The following is a 21,340-nucleotide window of genomic DNA, read 5'->3' as shown; positions in this document are numbered from 1 at the left end:
GATAACAGGCAAGGGAGATCTCCCCAGGGATGGTTGAGTGGGTGTTTCTGAGTTCTTTCTTACATGCAGCCAAAGGTCTTTCCCCAGAGCTGTGATGCTCCTGTCCATTCCTCTGTCCAGCCATAACACCTTCCTTGTTCTGGATTGTTAGTTTTTAAGACCCCCTCTGGTGCGGGACATCCCAGATTCCCTCTGGAAATGGAGATTGAATCTTTGGAGATAACAGGCAAGGGAGATCTCTCCAAGGATTTGAGTGGGTGTTTCTGAGTTATTTCTTACATGCAGCCAAAGGTCTTTCCCCAGAGCTGTGATGCTCCTGTCCATCATATACATGTAATTGCTGGTACCCAGGAGCTGGAGGCTTTCCAGCACACATCTCACAGCTTCCCATCACCCACCAAAACACTGCCTGGCCAGTGGTTCTGGAGCAGAGACTTAACACCTGTACCAAGTGTCATATTAGCCTGTGCTGACTGTAAGAAAGCAGCACGTGTGAAATGGGGTGAAGCTGAGGGAAGAGTGATGCTGTGTATGTCAACTCTGATGGAAAGAAAGCAGGTTAACTGGTTCTGAAAGACCTGGGAGCTTTGGGTGCCTGTTACTTCTCTGTTTGCTTGATCTATGCAAACAGTAGCCACATAGAGGGAATAAAGAGCCGTAAATTATCAATGTGGTGAAGTTCTTTGTGTCAGTTTACTGGCCTGAGTTATGATTCCTCACAGGGCAGAAAGCTCTAGTTGTTCTCATCTGACCATCCCTCATTGCAGATGGATATTTTCCAGGTTTCCTGTCCATGAAACATTTGTGGCTTTTTCTCCTCCTTAAAGCAGTCGGATGATGAATATGGACACCATGTGTAAGTGTTTGTAGAAGGGTTTGGACCATGCTTCAGTGCCTGCACTGCTGTAACTGGACATTTGCATGGAAAACTCATTGCACTGGGTTAAACCTCCGTGGAAAAGGTTTATGCTCTGTGGTGTTTGCTAAGAACACACAAATATCTCTTAGATCAGGACAGCAGGTATGTGTTAGCATGTGAACTCTGGGCTTTGGCACGGCAGCAGAGGCTGTGGTGAGCCACAGAGGTGCACGGGGCATTGCTCTGCTGGTGTGGGTGTTGTGTCAGTAAATACTGAGCTGATGTGAGTGCTGCTGTGCACGTGGCATTAGGCATGATGGGGTAAGCAGAATTCTTGCAAATCTTTTGTATCACCTCCCTCTTGTGTCACGGTGAAGGGAACAGTCTCTCTGCTCTTCATGATGGCAGGAGGGCTCCTGCTTTTCCCTGCCGAGCAGCAGCTTCAGCCATTGCTTCACCAGCAGAGAAGCACCAGGTCTGCCTCCCTGAGGTTTCCAATCCAAGCCCTGGGTTGGGAGGGAGAAGGGAGAGGGTGAGAATGGTCTCTGGAAGCCTGTGCCCTGCAGGGCACTGCCACAGCCCGGCAGGAGAGGAGGAGGAGGGTGGCTGCCCATGGGGGATGAAGGAGCCTCTTGCAGTGCTCTCCCTCCTCTGCCTGGCAGTGGTGGTGGGGCTGCTGGCAGTGAGCAGCACAGAGATGTCTTCCAGTCCTGCTGATTGATTATTTTCAAGTGCCTGCTCAGAGGAGCTGCTCCTGAGGGGGCTGCCTGCCTCTCTGCACTGACACCTTTCCAGTGTGAGCTGCGGCTCTCTCTGCTGCTGTCCTTTTGATCAAGATCTGGCAGGCGATGCTCCTGTCCCTGCTGGAGTGCCTGTCACTGCTGGCAGTGCTGGGGACATCCCCATCCCCACTGTGACTGCTGCTGGCAGAGTCCCTGGGGACCACGGGCATCATTAGAGCCTTTCCCCCTTTCAGAATAAATCCCCGTGCTGCCCTGAATCCTGTTGAGCTCCAGCAGCACTCGCCTGCCACAAGTCCCTCATTTTATCACTCCTTCCTTCCTGACCCTGCATCAAAGAGCTGGTCTGACTGAAGAAGGAAACCTCCTCCTTGATGTTGGGACATGGTTGGTCCCTTTGTGCGGTGCTGGCATGTGACTGCTGTGTCCCAGTCCCTGCTGGCCTGGAGCTGTCACTGCTGTGGGTGGTGGGCTCAGCAGCAAAGCTGTGGGACATTGCATGGCCTTTGCAGGCGAAGGTGAGCAGTGGTGGAAATGCCACTTCCAGAGTTGGACAGCATTTGCCCAAACTCAGGGAGCTGAATCTGCACTCAAAAACCTGAATATCTATTTAAGACTTAGAGTAGAAATCAAAGAACATGATATTTAAATATTTTATTGTCAAAGCAGTGTGTTTCATAAATTCTGCTTTGAGTTTGGCTCCCGTTTCCTGATATTCTTGGGTGACCTTGGACAATTCATTTCATTTCTCCATGTTTTGAAATATTGAAATCGCTATATAATACGCTGATAATGCCGTATTATTCTAAGCGTGAACATTTAGTATTGTGATTCAGAACAATAAATCTACATGGGTTTTAAAGGCACTCCGAGGTACTGAGGGGAAGGTATTGTTTTTCAGATCTCTTGGGGTTAACCAGCCGGTCATATGAATTTATTGTGCATTCTGGTTCTCATCAAAAAAATCTGCATTTTATGGCTTGCAGTGAAATGCATTTACTGAGAAAGTCAGCTCTTAAGTCACACTGACACGGTGATTTTTCTTGGATTTTGCCCATTTACACACAAGCTTGGAGTCGCTTTATCGCTCCCTGCTTAGCCCCCGTAGGAACAATTAACAAACGAGCTGCTCTGATCTGTGCTTGCCCTTGGACCACGGTGGAATCCCCCTGCTATGCCCTGATTCCAGCCCCTGAGCTGCTGTGAAAGGGTAACACTCAAAAGTGCAGGAAGGAATTGTTTTTCTTGGAGAGAAGCCCCTGTAGATAGATTTTGGTGGATCACTTCCCTGTAATGAGCCTTTTGAATATTGGGAAGTCCATGTGCAGGAGTCAGTGTGGGCTGATCCCTTTGGCAAATCCCAGCCAGGGATGTGCTCCCCAGCCCTCCCTGTGCCCCACTCCTGCCCGAGGGCAGATGGCCAGCCCAGGTATTTCTCTTTGCAGGTGTACAGAGCTTTTTTTTGCCAGCAGCTGTAAGATTGATGGAATTCCTTAAGCACTGCTTTGACCTCAGCATTTCTGGAGTATAACCAGGTCTCATCAGAGACAGGGAGGAAGACTAATGCAGAGGTTTTCAGTGTTCCTGTTTACTGATGGAGAACTGAGAATATCTCTTGGATTTCCTCCTCTCCTGCTGACTAAAGGCTGCTGGGACATTTGGCTCAAGGATAAGGCACTTTTTAGGGACTCAGGAGATGTGGGTTCAGCTGTGGTATACATAACACAGGATGATGTTTTTGTCCCATGCTGTCATTTTGCCTTTCTTTGTGCCTGTGTTGTTGTGTCCAGGGTCCTTGCGCCAGGATTTTGTTCTGTTATGGATCTCTACATCCATCTTGCGTGATGGGTTTTATTCTTGGTTGCTGCCACTTGGTGCTACTACAGTGCAAATAAAGGATTAGTGATTGTATCACGAGCAGCAAATATGTCACAGTTGTATCAGTGCAATGGGATGCATCCTCTCCCTGCAGGAAAATGGTAGGAAAAAGTGGGGTGCAGTAGTCAGGGGAGTTTCCTCTCAGAAAGCTCCTCAGCAGGAGTAAGGGACTGTTATCTCCATCACTCCTTGTCCCAGGACAGGTCTTTTGGAGCAAGTGACACCAGCAGCAAGAGAGGATGCTCACAGAGACAGTTAGGCATTGTGGTCCGTGTGGATTACTTTGTGGCTTGAAATGCTGAAAGATAAAGCAACTCCCTCATTTATTTGCATTGCTGCTGTCTTTCATGTTGCATTTTCCTTAGATACCATGCACATCTTCTCTTTGCAGTTCACAGTGCAGTTCCTTCTTTATGCTGCTGATATCCAGGTGTTAACAGGGCTGTGTGTGGCTGGATCATTGCTTCAGGGGTTTTCCCCAGGAATAATCAATGCACACTTTAAACATGTTCAGTGTGACTGTCACACAAACACCGTGCTCCTTTTGTTTCATGTACATCTCAGATTTATTGAGGGTTGCACCAGCCACATAATTTAGAATCCTGGAATGGTTTGGGTTGGAAGGACCCTTAAAGATCATCTCATTCCACCCCCTGCCATGGACAGGGACACCTTCCACTAGAGCAGGCTGCTCTGAGTCCTGCCCAGCCTGGCCTTGAACACTTCCAGGGATGGAATCCACAACTTCTCTGGGCAGCCTGTGCCAGGGCCTCACCACCCTAGCAGGGAAGAATCTCTTCCAAATACCTAAATACCTAAATCTCTTCCAAATACCTAAATACCTAAATCTCCCCTCTTCCAGTTTGAACTCATTACTCCTTCTCATGTGACTACAGCTCCTGATGGAAGAGGATATGTACTTAGAAGAGATGTACTCAGAGGATACCCAAAGTCCTTTAAACAAGAGGGAATGAAAAGCATTCTGACAGTGGTGCTGTCGTTGCAGGCTCCCACTCCACCGTGTACAAGGACCCCATGATTCTTGTGGGCCCGGAGAACCTGACGCTGACCGTGCACCAGACAGCAGTGCTGGAGTGCATCGCCACCGGCAACCCCCGGCCCATCGTCTCCTGGAGCCGCCTCGGTAAGCCCTGGGGGTCCCTGGCACTTCCTCCTCCTCCTCCTCTCCATAGCCATCACGTAGGAAATAGGTAGGTGCCACTGACTGTTTTATACAACAACTGATTCACCCTCTCCCTTCCCACAGAAGGTAATTGTAGGCTTGAAGTGCTTTTTATCCTCATGTCTACACTTTGTTTTTTCTCTCTGCCAAGATTCTGTTTTCAGCTGTTAGAGAAGTGGGTTGGTAAAACCTGTAGATGTTTCATGAAAGGTGATAATTTTATCTTTTCTCAAGTGACGGCATCTTCTGCTGCTGCATCAAAAACATCACCACTGTTGGCCTAGAGAAGCAAAATCATACACAAACACATCTTTCACATAAAAACAGACTTGAAAGAAATTTGCTGTCTGTTCATGGAGTTTTAAAACAATTTTAAGGGGGAGAGAGTGTTTAAAGTGTGTCTGAAGCCCTGAAAAAACAAATGCTTGCTGCTGGGGTTCGTGATATGTTTTTAAATCAGCATGGAAACCAGAGACAGTGTCTGATGGCATCATGCAAGCAAGGAGGAGCAAAGGGCTGTGTTTCTCTAAGGTTTATTTTAGGTTCTAATTTTATGATGATAGCTTAGAAACTGTTTTGCTCAGAGCACACTTCTATTGCCCTACAGAAACCTGTGCTGAGTGAAGAGCTGATGAATTTTGTTTTATTTCCCAGAGCTTGTAACTCTGCCTGTGCGCACAGTGGGGCTGGGTTCAGTTGGGATTTCCGGAGATCTTTTGGTCCTCGAGGTCACATCAGTTTTGGGATGCTCATCTCCTGGTGTCTCCCAGCATGGCTGTGAAGCACAAACAGGGATAATTCTGTCTCATGCTGCTGTGCTGGATGTGGGACTCCATCCCCATGGCTCTCCAAGGGTCAGGGTCAGCTCCTGGGCAGGGTGACTTCCTGCTCCAGAACTGTCTGCCAGGGAATAAGGACTTGCATCCAATATCAGTTGCACATTTTTTCCATGTTTTCCCTCCTTGCATCCTCTAGTGGCTTGTAAAATCAGCCTTTGTATGCCACTAACTGGTATTTTTGCCTCCAGAGCCATAACCATCAGATTGATGCTGTTTTAAAAATTCCCCAGATACTCTGTATCACTGGTTTGGTTCTCTTGGACACAAGACAGCTCTATGTTAGTGTTCAACTATAATAAACTACTTTATAATTGCCTTAATTATAAGTGCTTATTACCTTCTTCAAAACACTTGTCTCTATAGAGCAGTGCAATAATGAAGATGTAATAGCACTGTGCAATGTTTGTCTGGATGGTCTGAGCTCAGCATTGCCTTTCACCAAAAATAAATACCCTCTCCATGCTACTTTGCAGCACAGTGGCAGAATCAGAGCTACTGAATGGGAAACAGATCTTGTTATTTTCCCTTCCCTTCAGCAGGAATGTTTCCTGTCCAAAGCATCACAAGGTCTCGTTTGAGATGACAGTGATCCTGACAGCGACGCGGTGCACGGGCTCTCTGATGACTTGGAGGGTTTGTCATCTCTTTGTAGCCATTTTGGAAGCACTTTCATGTCTCCTTGTCTGTGTGATCACGGGGAAGGAGAGGGGTTTGTGCTGGACAGGGAGGTCCTCAGAGTTTCTGTCATCTCTGGCTTCCTCCATGTGAAGGTCTTCTTCCTGAAGTTCCTCCTACAGATAACTCACTCAGCTTAGGAAAAAAAACTCTTTAATCCATTTGCAGAAATAAAAAAAATTCACAGCCACAAAGTCTTAGAAAGATACAGCTGATTTAGCAATAGGAATGGCTTAATTTAAGCAAAAAAGTCAATTCTGTGTGAGCGTTTTTCTTGCCTTGCAGAAGTAAGGAAGAGCTGTGGGATTGCTGTTGTGCTGGGACTTTGCACAGGGCACGTTGCCTTTTTGGAAACTCTCTCTGAGCCCCTTTGCTCACAGTTTTGACATTGTGGCATTTCTTCTGTCAAAAAGGAGCAAAAGAACAATTTTGCTTTCACAGCTTTCTAGTACAGGGAAAAGCAAGCCATAAACACCATTTGCACTTCTTGCTTTGGCTTTGCTAAAACCTGGCTGGTTTTCAGTGGGAAAAGCAACTAGCTATATTTTGCTTGAAAGAAATCATTCAAATTCTGGGCCAGTTTTTGAGTGTCACACAATCAATTTTGAATTTAATTTCTTTGGGAATATGTTGTAGCCCCTGACCACAAACAGAATTCCTGTGTCTCGCCGTGCATGAAATGTCAACATTCATTAGAGAGCAGGCTCTGAGAGAGATGTAAAATCATTAAGGATTTGTTCAGGGAAGATAGGGCTGTTCCTTTCAGAGCCACGCACTTCAGGCTTGGACCTGTATGTGTGCACAAATGAATATCCTGGGCACTTACTGCAAAGCCTTTTGAATGAACGACGATTTTAATGTATCCTTACCCTTTAACTGACAGGCCACTGAGCTGGCCTCCATAAAAGGTACCAAAGCAGAATAATAAACTATTTAGAGAGATACAGAAAAGTGAGGCGAGAAAGAAAGGACAGTGATTATCTGATAGCGTTATACAGAAGTTGTCAGAAAGGGCCACACAATGGGAAGGAAATTACTAAAGAGGGAGCCATTCAAGAAGTAAACTATACAACAATTGTAGGAGCCAATTAATTGGTAACTTATTGGACACAGAAGCTTGCAATAGACGGCTGACTGGTTGACAGGAGCACCGTTCCTGTAAGTGTTTAGAAATAATAGAGTAAATTTCACCACTTCACATACTGAATAGTCAACTGTTGCAATGTACTCTAAATATGCTAATCCACAGTGCCCAGTGTCCTCAGGAGCAGGAGACCCATGTGTCTAAAAAGTGGAAGGCTACTATGACACAATACAAAGAATTCACAAAAGACCTAAATGATCAACATTAGAAAGTTGTTACTTTCTTTCTACTTGCTACTTACAAAAGAAAGGCGTTCGTGTTGTTGCATATTCATATTGCCTGGCACGTTTTAAGGGGCTCTGTAATTGGTGCTGGTGTGCCAATCACTCGGTTAGCAGGCGGAGAATGGGCTCCAGAAAGCCTCAGATACACCTTGGAAAAATAAATCATGTGGCTCCCAAGCTACAGGCATCCTTCATCCAGACTTCACCCCCATGGAGAACCTGGAAGTACCTAAAGGGGCCTAAAGGAAGGCTGGAGGGGGACTTTCTGCAAGGGTGTGCAGTGATAGGACAAGGTGGGAATGGCTTTAAGCTGAAAGAGGGTAGGTTTAGATTGGGTGTTAGGAAGAAATTCTTCCCTGTGAGGGTGGGGATGCCCAGGTGCAGGTTCCCCAGAGAAACTGTGACTGCCCCATCTCTGGAAGTGTCCAAGGCCAGGTTGGCTGGGATTTGTAGCAGCCTGGGACTGTGGAAATTGTCTCTGCCCATGGACGGGGGATTGGAATGAGATGATCTTTATGGTCCCTTCCAACCCATCCTATGATTCAGTGAAGTCTCTACTTGTCTTAGCCAGAGCATCTTTTGGGAGCATCTCCCATTTGGAGAATGGTTTCCCTTATTAATTAGAGGTCACTCTGCTCTTCACAAGAGCTGAACCTCCCCCTTTTGTCCTCATCAACTGAGGGATCAAAACAGAAAATCTGTCAGGCATTTGCCTCCAGACTGGCTCTTTTTCAGCCCTCAAATTTTCTGCTTTTGACTTCTTTAAAAGTAGAAGGCCATGTTAAATGAGCAGTGGTTTCAAGCCTGCCTGGGTCCTGACAGCTTTGGGAACTGAGCAAGTGTTGGCTTTTGCAGTCTCCTCCATGAAGAGATGACTTTGTGGTGGCAGGTGATGCCAGGAAGGTGAATTTCAAGGGCTTGGATTGCCTGATGCAAACCATTTTTCAGGTCTCCCTGTAAAGAAAACAGGGTTAAAATAAATAGCAACCTTTGCAAAGCAGGTGTGAGTCCCTCAGCACAGCAGTTCTGCAAAGTGCTGAGCTTTCAGGATGCAAGGAATTTCTTGTGTAAACACTCTGTATTATTTATATGTGTTGTCAGTGTTGCTAAGTTGGACTAGATATCAGCTGAAGACCTTCTAGCTGACTGCAGAATGGCTCAGGCTGAGTGAGGCACGCAGTGAGAAGGATGGAACAGACTGGGAAAGTAGAGATGTTTCTGTAGAAGCCCTTTGCAGTGCTTTTGGAAAGGGAGGAGTTGAGTGAGAGGTCTGAGATGGTGAGGCACAGTGATCTTTGTTGGCTGTTAGAGGTGGCCACGCTGACCCAAATGGCAGATCCACCAAGACTTCTTTGTTCTCCAGGGAAATGAAAGATGTGGGGACAGGAGATGTTTCCTCAGACCACCAGACTTCTAATAGCTGGAGTTGGAGAGAAAACTGAGGGCATATTGATACTGGTATTTGGACTGGGGGGGGGAGCACCTGCTGCAGGCTGAGTCTTTGCATATTAAAATGATAGAGCACGTTATAAATAATACAGTAAAACTGCTGACATTCAAGTCACATTTCCGTGGTATTTCTCAAGGCAGTGATGTGATGAAGGATCCAGGTATGACCACTTTGCATCTTTCACTGGTCCCATCCCTCCCCCAAGAGAGAGATTTGATTTTTACACCTATTGTAAATACAGACTTCCAAAAGGTCTAATTTAAAAGATGAAATCAAGTTCAATTTGGATTTAATTCAGACCTCTTTACACTTCAGTTCAAATGCTGTTTGGAAGGAATGGTTCTTTGTTATTGCTCATTAAATGTAGGACAGGTCATGTTTTACTGTCCTTTTTATGACTGAGCCATTTACTGCAGCAGTGGCTTGGCCACCAGTGTGATCCTTTAATGACATTGTTTTTCTCTCTCTAAAAGATCCAAGCATTTTTCTTTGCAATGCAAATAATTAAGAGGTCTGGCATTTCCTGTCTAATGAAGCAATGATACCTTTAAGCTTCAAAATTTCCTGAAAACAATTATATGCAGAGCATGGCAGGAGATGGGTTTGGTAAGTGCCTTTGTAGCTCTCAGCCCATGTTTCCCAGCAGGATCCTGCCTGGGATCTGGAATGGGATCCCTCACTCCTGTGGTTGTATTGGGTGACAAGGTTTTGGTAGTATGGGAGCTACAGGGATGAATTTAGTGAGGAGTTGCTGGGAGCTTCCTCAAATCCAATGGAGCCAATTCCAGCCAGCTTCAAGATGGGCCCACCACTGCCCCAGGCCAAGCCCAACCATGTTTCCCAGCAGGATCCTGCCTGGGATCTGGAATGGGATCCCTCACTCCTGTGGTTGTATTGGGTGAGAAGGTTTTGGTAGTATGGGAGCTACAGGGATGGATTTAGTGAGGAGTTGCTGGGAGCTTCCTCAAATCCAATGGAGCCAATTCCAGCCAGCTTCAAGACAGACCCACCACTGCCCCAGGCCAAGCCCATCAGCAGTGGTGGTAGCACCTCTGGGATAACAAATTTAAGAAGGGAAAAAAGGTATTGCACAAGAGCAAATTGCAGCTGGAGAAAGGAGTGAGAATGTGAGAGGAACAGCCCTGCAGACCCCAAAGTCAGTGCAGAAGGAGGGCCAGGATGGTATTGCACAAGAGCAAATTGCAGCTGGAGAAAGGAGTGAGAACGTGAGAGGAACAGCCCTGCAAGACCCCAGGGTCAGTGCAGAAGGAGGGCCAGGAGCTGCTCCCAGCACCAAAGCAGAGATTCCCCTGCAGGCTGGGATAACTGAATTCCTGATTCCTGTCTGATGAAAGGGTGCTCCCTTTAACTGCTCCTCCAGTAAAACTCCCCTGCCTTTCCCCTCTGCTCAGACACCCTGACATGTGCTAGGCCTGATTTAGAGCTGCCTTTGTCAGACAGAGTCTTAAAACACAAATCAATGAAACAATAGAAAGCAATAGCCTGATACTAATGAAACACATTGTAATTAGAGCTGGCTGGGAATTTTCCAGAGAAAACAGGATAAAAGTGAATTCCCTGATACTGAACTATTTCACCTGCCTCATATCCAGCACTTGGGGTGGGGGCAGCCCTTTTCAGTTGCCCTTCCAAGCCAGAGTGAATGAGATCTAACCACCAGCTGAGAGACCAGCTCCTCAGCCCTGAGCTAGTGTGTGCTCAAGGGCTAAGGAATCAAAAATCCAGGGTTCTCTTATTTTCAGAAACCACAAAAATCCATCAAGGGTTATCAGGTAAAGTGGTGTAACTTCTGGGTGAGGTAATCTACAGGTCATAAACTGCTGGTGGCTGGGGAAGTGCATGAGGGAAGCACTGGAGTAGGCTAGCTGGACTTCTTCCTGAAGCCTGTCTGTTGGAAATAGGCTATTGAGCTGAGTGGATCCCTGCTCATTGTAATGCAAGGACCCAGGCAAGGGCTCAGAGAAGCTGAGATGATTTAGCTTGGTTTAACCACTCTGTTGAACTGTATTCTGGGTGCTTCATCTTAATCTGAACACATGGTTGAAAGCTTTCACTTTTCCTGTGGTGGTGCTTTGGGTTTTTAAGCAGCAAGAAAGAGTGTTTTTGGGCAAACTTGTAAATAAGGATCTGGTTTCTGCAGAAGGCAGTTCTGATAAGAGCATCAGCTAAATCCCATTGACTTTACTTGGCAGATGGCAGTAGCAGAACATGGCACCACTCCATAAGTACTTAGACTGGATCTCACTGAGGGCTGTGCCTTGGAGAACCTTGCCCTAAGGCCAGCATGTGACTCTTGTCCTTCTCCCCTTCTTTCAGACGGCCGCCCGATTGGCGTGGAGGGGATCCAGGTGCTGGGCACAGGAAACCTGATGATCTCAGACCTCACAGTGCAGCACTCCGGCATCTACGTGTGCGCCGCCAACAAACCGGGCACGCGGGTGCGCCGCACCGCGCAGGGCAGCCTCGTCGTGCAAGGTGAGCCCCTGGCACCCCGAGGGCTTGGGCTGGGCACTGCTGACCTCGCTTCTCTGCTGGCACCAGGCAAAGCACTTCTTTTCTAGACATGTGGTTTCCCAGGTGGGGGTGTGTCTGTGTCCCACGCAGGTGAGTTGCAACCAGGTGTGGTTCAGCTGAGGCATCAGCTGTATGGGCTGCAGAGATTTCTCACCCCATCACAGGCATTTGTCTTAGCAGACTCTGGTTGTTATTTGTTACCATACTTGTGCATCTCAGCAGAAAGCCTGAATTAATCAGCCAAATTTGTCTCATGGACCTTAGTGTTACAAGGTCACTGTTCTCACACTGGACACCTCTGAATGATCGATATGACTCCTGCAGTGATATGCAGCAGTGGATAACACTCACAGAGTATTGCTTTCCAACTGAAATCACACCAGTAAATCTAAAACCATTTCCAAAAAGTCTGTGAGACTGTTTCACGTAGCAGTTGACACTATGTCTGAGCCAATTGCCAGGACCTAGTGAAGCACCCTTTGGGGACTGTGCCCATGGGATATAGGTTGCTCCTCTTCCTGCAGCAACTGTCCTGAAATGCTACTTGTAAAGGGCAGTTCATCCCAAAGTAGAGATCAGCACTAGGGAAAGCACAGAAATCCCTTCCACATGCTCCTGCAACCAGTCTCCATGGTGAGGGGAGCCAGGCAAGCATTTGAGAAGGCAAACCCAGCTGGCAGCGTGCTCTGAATGGCAGCAATCCGCCCCTGATTACAGGCACTCACCTCCTCTTCAAGCTAGTCCACTTAAAGCATCTCACGCTCTCATCAGTTCACTCATTAACTATTGACTGATGATATCCTGAATCTAAAATTACACACCTCCTGCCGGAGCTGCTAATTGAACCTTTCTGCTGCTGATGGGGAAAGTGCCCTGCTCCAGCCCTGATGTCACCGACAGATCGCGGGAGTCGCAGGCGGTGATCCCGCCAGCCGTGGAGGAGCAAGGAAGGAAGGGTGTAGAAAGGGCTGCCTGTGCCTCCTGAGCCCCAGGTGCTGATCAGACAATGAGACAAGGTGAAAACTCACTGTTTCCATTGCTCTTGGGTTTCTGGGTGAGCAGTGCAATAGGAGGACCTCCCAGCTGGCACAGCTATGAATCCCCTTATTAAGAAACATCAACCCCAGCATTAAGAGCAACCTCTTTTTACTGATACAAACTCATAGAGCTGCTGCAGGACAGCTCTGCACATGGTGCATGTAGGAGAGGTCTCCTAAGCCCAAATGCCAAGCTGATGTCCAGAAGGCAGGGAGGCAGACCCAAAACAAATTACTTGGAAAATCCATGAAGTTTTAAAAATTCAGCTACTGAATATGGTTGACTTGTCCTGTTAGCAACTGAATGAGAGGGTGAATGAAAGGTAGCACAACTTCTCATTGCTACAGAGAGCAGTTTTTAGTCGTTTTGGAGATTTGAACATCAGCTCTTGAGCAACTGGTCTAGTGCTGGAGTTCAGCTGATGTAGAATTACTGTGAATTTTCTCCTGGCAAGCCAAGATGGGCATTTGTCCCTAAAATGTCACTCACAGAGTCATTGGAGCCATCTTTCTGTGGAAGCAGGATGCCCCTGCAGTCAGCATCAGCAGAGAAGCTGGCAGTGGTGTGGAGAAGTGTGGCCAGTGTGTCCTTGGAGTAACCTTTAGACAGGACCTGCAGTGTCCAGGACCCCAACATGTTTTGCCCATCCTTAAAATGCTTCATGTTTTTTAGGGGAATATTCCCCAAGCAGGGTAGGGGCAGACCCTGGCCAGGCAGCTGAGCTCATCCCAGGTTTGCTCACCCTCCCTCTGGAAGCAGTTCTTCCTGCCTCTGCATCTCATTTTGCCTGAATTTTCCAGCTGAGAGGTACAAATGATTGCTGTTCAGGTTCATCTGGGAAGAAAACAGTGATAATGACTGACATGGGAGGCTGTGGGTTTTATCTTTGTCAAGATGTCAGCGATGCAAATTACATCCGTAAAGAGAAGAAAAGCAAAGAGCGGGCTATCAAAAGCCTGGTTGGAGAGGAAGTTAGCACAGGGCTAGGACAATACGGCATCCTCAAAGCACACCAGGCCAGGTACTTGCTGCCTTTATGCAGGGGCCCTTGAAGTGCCTGGAGGCACAAATTAACTTGCCCCAGTCTTTTGAAGGCAGGACGTTTTATAGGTGGGAAACTGGAGGAGAAAGGGCGATGTTTCCTGTTGTAAGGCAAGGAGTTAGCGGGAGGCTGGAACTGAGACCACGTCCTCCCTCCTGCTGCCAGCAGTGGTCCTTGTCCCATACAGCAGCTGCGTGGGCAGAGGGGTCCCAACACAGGGCTCTGCTCTTCCTCCAGCAGTAATGTCTTCCCATCGCAGGTTTTCCTTCGGATAATCTAACACCATCTTATTATCTTCCTGGGAATTCCTCCTCCCTCCAGAGGAGAAGGCGTCAATCCCCCACTCCTTCCCTCCCTGCCCTCCCTTGGCCATTTAGGCTCCTTTGATCTCTTTTGTAAGGTTCTCACACAAGAAAGTTTCCATTTTCCCTTCAGATCCCAGCGCAGCCATTTGAATATTGCTTTGTGCTGAGCTTCGAATGAAAGTCTCACGGGGGGAGTTGTCGAAGGGCCGAAAGCGGCGCTGACTGAAACCGAGGGTGTGCGTGTGTGTGAGGCGAGGGAAGAGCAGGCTTCAGTGGCAAGGGAAAAAATATATCAAAGCACTTTCCCTCTACCTCCTGTGCAATCTTTTGTGCTTTATTATGTGTTTGGTGTCATAACAAACTGATGGGCTGTGAATGGCCAGATGGTCACCAGTGTTCTCCACTCCACGCTTCATTTCCTCCTGAAAGCTATGCAGAAAAATGAGATCCCATCTCATAAATGAGGGCCCATCTTAAGGACATGGGTTTGAAGGCTCTGCTGACAATGCCTGCCTTGTTTGCCTTGCTTGCTGTTGGCAGGACTGGGCAGCACTCCTTGGTCCAGCAGATCCGGCCGCCGCTGCGCTTCCTGATGTTTCTTCCATCGTTCTTGCTCACTGTCATCACAAGCCTTGGCTGGGGCTGGAATTCAGCAGATGTATTGCAATTGCTGTGGTTTAGGCTTGGCTCTGTGGTACTTGGTTTGTCCTTGAGTTTAGCCCTGAATTCATTCTGCAAACCAGCTTCAATATGTGCTGTGTGAGTCAGTGTCCCCCATGGAGCAGTTCCCTTCCCATCCACATTTTCCTTCTCAAGAAAAGCCACCATGTAGGGACAGGTGGGCACTCAAATCTTGTCTGTCAGGATGCTGGAGTGAGCTGGGATGTCCGATCCCTGTGGACCACTCTTCCAGGACCGCACTTGTGCGTGACATGGGAACATACCCTGCTGCTGTGGAGCTCCAGCCTGCACCTTGCTGGGACAAGAATTTCATGAGGGCTGAAACGCAGGCTCCATGACAGTCCCCTTGAGTGTTTTCTGCCTGTTTTCCAGGGGACATGGGCACAGTTTCCATCTTTGGCCCTTCCAGTCCCATCACTGCTACTGTAAGTTACTCAAGTAAACATCTGAGTATCCTCTGTAGTGAAGAGAGAGAAGCCGAGTGAGCAGCAGTTGTCTTAAATCTCCTGTCACCATTTGCTGTGCTTGAGTGACTTCCCATTGACCTGACTTCTCCTTTATACCCTTATTGTGAGTACCAGTAGCCTAATTTATGAGGTGGTGTTGTTTCCATGTTATTCTTCCTTCTCTTCACCCCAGCCTCCCTCCCCAACCCTGCCACTCTATCCACTTGAAAATTAATGACACTTCATACTGAGATGCAAGAGGCACGGATTGGTGTGGCACCACAGCACTGGCTGTCAGTGTTCCCTTAACCTTAGGATCTTCTCAGTGATCCTTGGGACCTTCTGTGAGCCATCAGGCGCTGCCATAAGCATCACACCCCAACCTCACAGCAAGGACAGCAGAGCTCCCTGATATCTTGGGGGACACACTGGCTGCTGGTCCCTGCTGACCTGTCCCAAAAGAGATGGAGCCCATTGGGGTCTCCTGTTAGAAGCTGCTGTTGCAGTGCATCTCCACATTAGCACAGTTTGCTGAACACGGTAAAAGCTATGGAATCACTTTGTTAATGATTCTGGGGGTGGTATTAAGTGTTATTGCTTTTTGATACCAATGTCATGCCTTTAAATATTCATTAAAACTGCATGATCCCCTCCCTCCCATTAAGTCCTGAATAATCAACGCTCTGGTTTCTTCATACTTCACAAGCCAGGGCTGGATCCTGCCCGCTCCTCCTTGCCACGTTTGAATCCTCTGCTATTAACAGTGATCTCTCTTACTATCTTTATTAAATCTTAATGGAGGACTGAGAAACGCTTGCTCTGGCTGCCTGCCATGGCCTTTTGGCATGTAGTGTGGAAGGGGCAGAGGTGTTCAGGCCACTGTGCCTCCATGCAGGGTGGGATGGGCCCTGACAAGATGCTCTGCTAATTATGAGTGATGAGGAGGTGAAGGGCTGGCAGTGGGCAGGGCTTGGCTGAAGGCAAGGCTGGCAGCCAGCAGGGTTGTCTTCTGCTCCTTCCCCACTAACCCAGGCAAACTCTTGGATCCTGTCGAAAGTGTTTGGAAGGGCAGGGGAGAGGACCTGGGAGAGGAGAGGAGATGGTTTTCTGCCCAGGAAAGGAGCCATTTGCCCTGAGACCACACACCAGCAGTTGCCTGAGGGCACCTCTCAGGGCACTGGTTATGAACACAGGTTGGGTGCATCCTGGTCCAGGTAGCAGAGGGACACCCACTCAGTCCATGTCCTTTAAACTCCCTCTGTTCCCAGACCACGTCCTCTGACTCCACAGGTTTCTGTTTTGACCTGTGCCATTTTGGTACTATAACTTCACACTGTTGAGTCCTCAACAGGACAGAGCAATGTCTGGGGAAAGGAAGGAAGAGCAGGAGGAGTGGAAGGGCAACCTATGTCTTGCAGTGAGGGATGCCATGGAACAGGGGACATCTCGGCACAGCAGAGATGGGATCCTGCTCCCCAGAGAGTTTAAGCAAGTTAAGCACGGGCTGGGGTTGTGTTTAGCAAGTCTGCAAAGAGGAGGGATGCAGAGGGGAGCAGGGACCCGAGGAGCCCGCGGGCCGTGGCACCGAGCAGTGCCTGGCGCCGAGCCAGCGGCCGCAGCTGTGCGTTCGTTACCCCGCGTCACACGCGCCCCGCTCCAATTACCGCCTCTTGACACAGGCTAATAAGGGAGGAAAGGAGAGCCGGCCGTTCCAGAAGGGCCATGCCGGATGCTTCTTTCCATATTTCAACTTTGTTTCTGCTGAACAAACGGTGGGTTTGAGATTTGATGAAGCGAGGGGGAGGCAGAGGCAAAGAGCCAAGAGGATCTTTAATGAAGCTGCAGCGAGGAGCTGGAAGGTGGCTGTGCCCTTCCTTGGCATCGCGGGTTTGCACCTGCGAGTGCTGCGGGTGCAGCTCGGCAGCCCAGATGAAAGCAGGGAGGTGCACAGCCACTTGCAAAATAATTGCTCTTGCAAAACTGCGCCAGCACAAAGCGGGGGGCGGGAGGCTGAGGAAAATCAAGTCTCTAATGCTCTCACTGTACACCACAAAGGGGCCATTCATGGCAGGGATGAGGGGTTTTCCCCCTGTTTATCTTTGCTTCCAACTTTTATTGAACCCATCCTGAGTTTTGTTTTAATCTTTAAGTGGAGCAAAAACACAGAAGGGAAGCAAAAGGGCAAGAGATTGATTGGCACATGGGGAAGTTTAGCAGGAGGTTCTGGAGGTACGTGTCCATTGGGTTGCTGGGATCAGGTTCATCGGTGGAGCCGAGCGCTGACAGCAGTGGCCTGACAATAAACTCTGCTGGCAGATACCCTGTACCAGTAACGTAAGTCAGACCTGCCATGCTCCACTTCCCTCTGATTATTAAAAATGAAGGGGGGGACCCCTTCAAGGGGGATGGGCTATGTGATGAATTCCTCTGTCTTCCTGCTTGGAGGACTTAGAATCTGCACAACTGGACTTCTACTCTCACACAAGCACCTGTCCCTGCAGTTTGGCCGTGTTACAGCAGTAGCCATGCTCTCCCTTACTGGCAAACAGCTGAGAAAGACCTTTATCACCCCAAAATGCTGCAGGAAACCCCAAGGGGTGTTTTGGCCATGCTCAACTCTTGCATCCCCACTTGCAGCCTGACCACTCCTCAGTATATTTCACTAGACCAGTTTGCTCCCTTCTCCAATCCCTACATCTCTGCTTGTGGCACAGCCACCAACCCTTAGAAAATGCCAGTGAGTGGCTCTGAACATGTCTCCCTCGATAATCTTTCTTTTGTCAAAAAAATTTAATGTCAGCCATCCGTTATGTGACGTTAGTCAGTAAATTTATTATGGCGCTGTGCCTCTTATCTGTTTGTCTTCATTGTGTCTGCTGCCGGTTCCACCTGATTTTAGGTTTCAGTAGCAACATGCAGTATATTTATCACTTTGCCCTTTGAAGCAGAACTGCTTGAATAATCTCACCTATTTGGCAGTGTCTGTCAGGCCCTGCTTTCTGTAGGCTGAAATGCTGGTTTATTCTGATAAATGATTTTAAATCTAATTTGAGCTGCTGGAAGGAAGAGATCGCTTTCTGTTTAAAAATGTTACTGCCAAAGGTGAAAACATTTGGTGACAAGGTGAGCAGCAGTGGCAGGCATGGTGTAGTCTTCTGCAAGGCTTGGCAGGACTCCAGAAGTCCCAGGCTGAAGATCTGGAGTAAAAAAGGTTCCCTAATCTTCTGCTGACAGGAAAAATTGGCAGCAAATCTGATATTTACTGTGGAGAGAACACCCTGCCAGATTGCTGTATGATATCCATACATTTCTTTCAATTTCAAGCAGTTTGGTAATGCCATTCAGGTCCTTTGGACACAGCCAGAGTGTTGGTCGAGCTCTGCTATTGAGGAAACATCTGCCCAGCTGCAGCACTGGGGTTGCTTTCCATAGGAGACCAGGGAGAGGTGAAGGAGCTTAAACCTTGGTCCTGTTTGCCTGAACCCTGCAGGGCTCATCTCAGCTTTCATCACTTCTGATCTGGCCTTTAGGCACCTCCTGTGAAGCCATGACTGCCAGGGTGGGCAACCAAAAGGCAGCTTTGCATTGTTTACAGACACACCATCCAAAGCAGAGTCATCTGCTGCCTGTGCTGTGGGTTGAACAAGTATTCCATGTTCCTGGGCAGACAGGGTTTATTGACTAGGTGGGTTTTTGTACCAGGATAAAGTGGGATCATCAGCACTTTTCTCACCCTCTTTCTCCTTCCTCCTCTCAGCCCCAGCAGAGTTTGTGCAGCACCCCCAGTCCATTTCCAGACCTGTGGGGACCACTGCAATCTTCACATGCGTGGCCCAAGGGGAACCCCCTCCCCAGATCACGTGGCTGAGGAACGGGCAGATCCTGGAGACCAGTGACCACATCAAGCTGAAGAATAACAACAGGTAGGTCCTGGTGCCCTGGGCGCTGGCTCTGCTGTGGGAGTGGGAGAGGTGCTGGATTGCTTTCTGCATAGCAAAGAGCTGATGGGAAGGTGGCAGTGTTCTGAAGCAGATCTGGGGATTCAGCTTGGGCTTTGGTAAACTAAAACACTGCTCCAGTCCTGCTGGCTGCACCTTATAGACTTACAGTTTGGTGCTTCGTGATTTTTTGTGCCAGGACATCAGCATTAGACTTTGACTGTTGATGCAGGAACCCAGGAAAAGTTTCTCTTTTGACCTGATCATCATCTGGGTATTTCTGGAAGGGCTAAATGTTCACATAGACTCCTCAGTGGAGGAGCTGTGCTTTAACACCTGAACATTGAGCTGCCTGGGTGTGAAAATGCAAATACATTAGAAATAATATTTGTTTGGGGCCTGACTTTCACTAAACTTTAGCCTTTTATCGCACCAGGGAAGAGTGTGTTCTCTAAGTACTAAATAACTGCATTTTCCTGGGAGGGGATGAGGATGTTTGTACTGAGGAAATGATGCACTTAGTGTCAAAATTACCAGTCAACAATGTAGTTTCTATGGTAATAGCATGAAAAAATATACTACAAAATAATAGCATCTGCGTTGTAAACCTGATGTATTGGTAGAGGTTTGTACTCTGTGGTGTCATAGAGCTGCTCTCTCTATTAACAAATGTGTCTCAGGAAAGGAACTACCCAGCCTTGCTGGAGGGTCTGGACCTTCAGTTTAGACAGCTGGGAATTGCTGTGCAGGCACCGTGGCTTGCTCCTCAGGGGACAAGAGTGTGTTTATTTTTCTGAGTGCCTATATAATGTGGCTTTTTGTTTTCTCATTTGAAGGGTTTTAAAGCTTTGTTACATGAGTGATGGAAGGATAAGGTGTGAGTGGTAATAAAATAATCTCAATCAGTAGAGGTTTTCTCCAAACTGGAAGTTTTTAGATCTTCAGAAAACTTGGTATGTGCACACACAGATGACACTCAGTTCAGGTGTGTAGTCTTCTAATTCATGGCATGGCTTTCTGAGGCATGTCTGCCCTTTATGGTGTGAGCAGAGCAGAAGGGGTAGGAGAGAACTTAGTGCATCCCTTTTTGGGGATGAGGAAGTGAAGTCAAAATTATGAAGTCCAAGGGGTCATTAAATCCATGGCAAAACTGACACTGAATCCAGCCCTGTGTCTTGCCTGGTTGTTTTCCCTGTGAAATCATTCCTCTTCACTTGAAGAGAGCAGGAGTCAGGTCTTTGGTCATGGTCACGTCTCCTGGCCAGGTCCCTGTGCCTGGAGCTGTGCTACCCGTGCCCATGAACTGCAACTTGGTAAACATCTCTGTAATAATTTTCTTATGGGAATCATTTAATGCAATTTAGCATCAGTCTTTTCCACAGAGAGCTGCATGATCAGATTTCAGCATCTGGCACAGGCTGAGGGAGCTCAGCCCATTCCTGGGGCTCAGCTGACACGTGGCATCTTCTCAAGCTATAGTAATGTGATTGTAAAGCTGAGCCCTCAGGCCATCGTACTCAACAGTGTTGAACTTTTGTCGTCTCACACTAGTCTTGGTCGACTCCAACTTCCAGCTCCAGGCAAGTGGCCATGCCTGGTGGTTTCCAAAGCTGTCAGTCTGGAAAATGCCCTCACTGGTGCAGCAGGGCTGGGAGCTCCAAGACATGGAAGAGACACATCAATGGACGATTTTTTCAAGCTTTTTCAAGTTTTCCCTTTGTTTTACTCTCATGGGCATGACTGAGTGCTGTAACCCACTTAGTTCCAGGTAGAAACAGTTTGGGGTTTTTCTTGGATTTATCAGTCTGTTGCACTTGGGAAATATTTGTCGGTGTAAAGATGGATCTCGAATATACTAGTAATGAAGCTACTAAACTACAGTATGAGCTCTTCAATTACATGGTTTCCTAGAAAATTCGTTTGGATTAAAACTCTGCTTAATATTGTCATAGAGGTCTGAATGCCCCCTAAGAGATTTTTGGGAAAAAAACCCAGTAAATCATCCCAAAACATATCATGTGCTAATTGATTGCAAAATGTGTCACTGGGAGCAACTTCGTTTTGTAAATTAACACAGCCAAAAGCAAGGTTCAGACCTGCAGAAGATGGTGTGTTTGAGATACTGCTCTACTCCTGCAAGCTTGAGGCCCTGTGGGCAGCAGCACAAACCCACAGCCAATGGATCTGTTGCTTCCCAAAGTTGTGAAGGGCTCTTTTGCATCCGCCTCACCCCACACTGTCACTCATATGCAGTAACTGCAAATCCAAGGAGAGCATATCCTTCAAGGTGAGGGGACTCCAAAACCCTTCATTGCTGGGATGCAGCTTCAGGACTGGATTCACTAGAGATTGGATGTGACTGC

The 21,340-nt window shown here is 47.8% G+C and overlaps 1 protein-coding gene across 1 annotated transcript in view; it reads left to right on the top strand.

Moving 5' to 3' along the window:
* The window catches only part of IGDCC3 (immunoglobulin superfamily DCC subclass member 3), a 100,723-nt gene that overhangs the window by 60,289 nt on the left and 19,094 nt on the right, over positions 1-21,340 (top strand). The window contains exons 5-7 of the mRNA XM_039723495.1: positions 4,484-4,621; positions 11,330-11,488; positions 18,797-18,962. Of these exons, the coding sequence (XP_039579429.1) occupies positions 4,484-4,621; positions 11,330-11,488; positions 18,797-18,962 (463 nt within the window). The remainder of the gene's footprint in view (positions 1-4,483; positions 4,622-11,329; positions 11,489-18,796; positions 18,963-21,340) is intronic.

The sequence above is a fragment of the Passer montanus genome, unplaced genomic scaffold (genome assembly GCF_014805655.1).
Source record: "Passer montanus isolate IOZ18808 unplaced genomic scaffold, ASM1480565v1 scaffold5, whole genome shotgun sequence".
Lineage (NCBI taxonomy): Eukaryota > Metazoa > Chordata > Aves > Passeriformes > Passeridae > Passer > Passer montanus.
Note: the sequence above shows the minus strand (reverse complement) of the source record. Positions and strands in the feature narration are given on the sequence as shown.